Source organism: Nansenia antarctica, assembly GCF_963989245.1.
Source record: "Nansenia antarctica genome assembly, chromosome: 3".
NCBI lineage: Eukaryota > Metazoa > Chordata > Actinopteri > Argentiniformes > Microstomatidae > Nansenia > Nansenia antarctica.
Genome location: NC_137688.1, coordinates 253,970 through 256,469, shown reverse-complemented (window position 1 = coordinate 256,469; position 2,500 = coordinate 253,970). Strand labels below are relative to the sequence as shown.

General features: G+C 57.7%; 1 protein-coding gene across 1 annotated transcript in view; it reads left to right on the top strand.

Moving 5' to 3' along the window:
• Positions 1–2,500, top strand: part of LOC308153180 (sister chromatid cohesion protein PDS5 homolog A) — a gene marked incomplete at its 3' end in the record, with an annotated part of 41,867 nt that overhangs the window by 37,798 nt on the left and 1,569 nt on the right. Inside the window, exon 13 of the mRNA XM_080526266.1 lies at positions 2,173–2,286. Coding sequence (XP_080382392.1) covers positions 2,173–2,286 — 114 coding nt within the window. The remainder of the gene's footprint in view (positions 1–2,172; positions 2,287–2,500) is intronic.

Sequence of the window (2,500 nt, the reverse complement as noted above, 5' to 3'; positions counted from 1 at the left end):
TCCTATCCTCTCTCTCCTATCCTCTCTCTCCTATCCTCTCTCTCCTATCCTCTCTCTCCTATCCTCTCTCTCCTATCCTCTCTCTCCTATCCTCTCTCTCCTATCCTCTCTCTCCTATCCTCTCTCTCCTATCCTCTCTCTCCTATCCTCTCTCTCCTATCCTCTCTCTCCTTACCTCTCTCCTTACCTCTCTCTCTCTCTCCTATCCTCTCTCTCCTCTCTCTCTCCTTCCCTCTCTCTCCTTACCTCTCTCTCTCTCCTATCCTCTCTCTCCTTCCCTCTCTCCCCCTCTCTCCTTACCTCTCTCTCTCTCTCCTATCCTCTCTCTCCTTCCCTCTCTCCCCCTCTCTCCTTACCTCTCTCTCTCTCTCCTATCCTCTCTCTCCTTCCCTCTCTCCCCCTCTCTCCTTACCTCTCTCTCTCTCCTATCCTCTCTCTCCTTCTCTCTCTCTCTCTCCCTCCTTCCCTCTCTCTCTCTCCCCCCCTCCTTCCCTCTCTCTCCCCCTCCTTCCCCTCTCTCCTTCCCTCTCTCTCTCTCTCCTTACCTCTCTCTCTCTCTCCCTCCTTCCCTCTCTCTCCCCCTCCTTACCTCTCTCTCTCCCCCTCCTTCCCCTCTCTCTCTCTCTCCTTACCTCTCTCTCTCTCTCCCTCCTTCCCTCTCTCTCCCCCTCCTTACCTCTCTCTCTCCCCCTCCTTCCCCTCTCCTTCCCTCTCTCTCCCCCTCCTTCCCTCTCTCTCTCTCCCCCTCCTTCCCCTCTCTCCTTCCCTCTCTCTCCCCCTCCTTCCCTCTCTCTCTCTCCCCCTCCTTCCCTCTCTCTCTCTCCCCCTCCTTACCTCTCTCTCTCTCCCCCTCCTTACCTCTCTCTCTCCCCCTCCTTCCCCCTCTCTCCTATCCTCTCTCTCCCCCTCCTTACCTCTCTCTCTCCCCCTCCTTACTTCTCTCTCTCTCCCCCTCCTTACCTCTCTCTCTCTCCCCCTCCTTACCTCTCTCTCTCCCCCTCCTTACCTCTCTCTCTCTCCCCCTCCTTACCTCTCTCTCTCCCCCTCCTTCCCCCTCTCTCCTATCCTCTCCCTCCCCCTCCTTACCTCTCTCTCCCCCTCCTTACTTCTCTCTCTCTCCCCCTCCTTACCTCTCTCTCTCTCCCCCTCCTTACCTCTCTCTCTCCCCCTCCTTACCTCTCTCTCTCTCCCCCTCCTTACCTCTCTCTCTCCCCCTCCTTCCCCCTCTCTCCTATCCTCTCTCTCCCCCTCCTTACCTCTCTCTCTCCCCCTCCTTACTTCTCTCTCTCTCCCCCTCCTTACCTCTCTCTCTCCCCCTCCTTACCTCTCTCTCTCTCCCCCCCTCCTTCCCTCTCTCTCTCTCTCCCCCTCCTTACTTCTCTCTCTCCCCCTCCTTACCTCTCTCTCTCCCCCCCTCCTTCCCTCTCTCTCCCCCTCCTTCCCTCTCTCTCTCTCTCCCCCTCCTTACTTCTCTCTCTCCCCCTCCTTACCTCTCTCTCTCTCCCCCTCCTTCCCTCTCTCTCTCTCTCCCCCTCCTTACTTCTCTCTCTCCCCCTCCTTACCTCTCTCTCTCTCCCCCTCCTTACCTCTCTCTCTCTCCCCCTCCTTACCTCTCTCTCTCTCCCCCTCCTTACCTCTCTCTCTCCCCCTCCTTACCTCTCTCTCTCCCCCTCCTTACCTCTCTCTCTCCCCCTCCTTACCTCTCTCTCTCCCCCTCCTTACCTCTCTCTCTCCCCCTCCTTACCTCTCTCTCTCTCCCCCTCCTTACCTCTCTCTCTCTCCCCCTCCTTACCTCTCTCTCCCCCTCCTTCCCTCTATTTCTCTTTCTCCCCCCCTCTCTCCTTCCCTCTCTTTCTCTCTCCATCCCTCTCTCTCTCTCTCTCCCCCCTCTCTCCTTCCCTCTCTCTCTCTCCCCCCTCTCTCCTTACCTCTCTCTCTCCCCCTCCTTCCCTCTCTCTCCCCCTCCTTCCCTCTCTCTCTCTCTCCCCCCTCTCTCCTATCCTCTCTCTCCCTCTCTCTCCCCCTCCTTCCCCCTCTCTCCTATCCTCTCTCTCCCTCTCTCTCCCCCTCCTTCCCTCTCTTTCTCTCTCCTCCCCCCCCCTCTCCTCCCCCCCCCCACCCCTCTCCTCCCCCCCCCTCTCCTCCCCCCCCCTCTCCTCCCCCCCTCCCCAGGTTGCTGGTAGAGAAGATCTTTGCCCAGTTCATGGTGCCTCACAGCCTCGACACGGAGGAGAAGATGAAGTGTCTGTACTACCTGTATGCCTGCCTGGACACGAACGCTGTCAAGTTAGTACACACTCACACACACACACACACTCACTCTCTCACACACACTCACACTCTCACACACACACACACACTCTCACACACACACTCACACACACACACTCACACACACACACTCACACACACACTCTCACACACTCACACACACACACACACACTCACTCTCTCACACACACACACACACTCACACTCTCACACACACACACACTCTCAC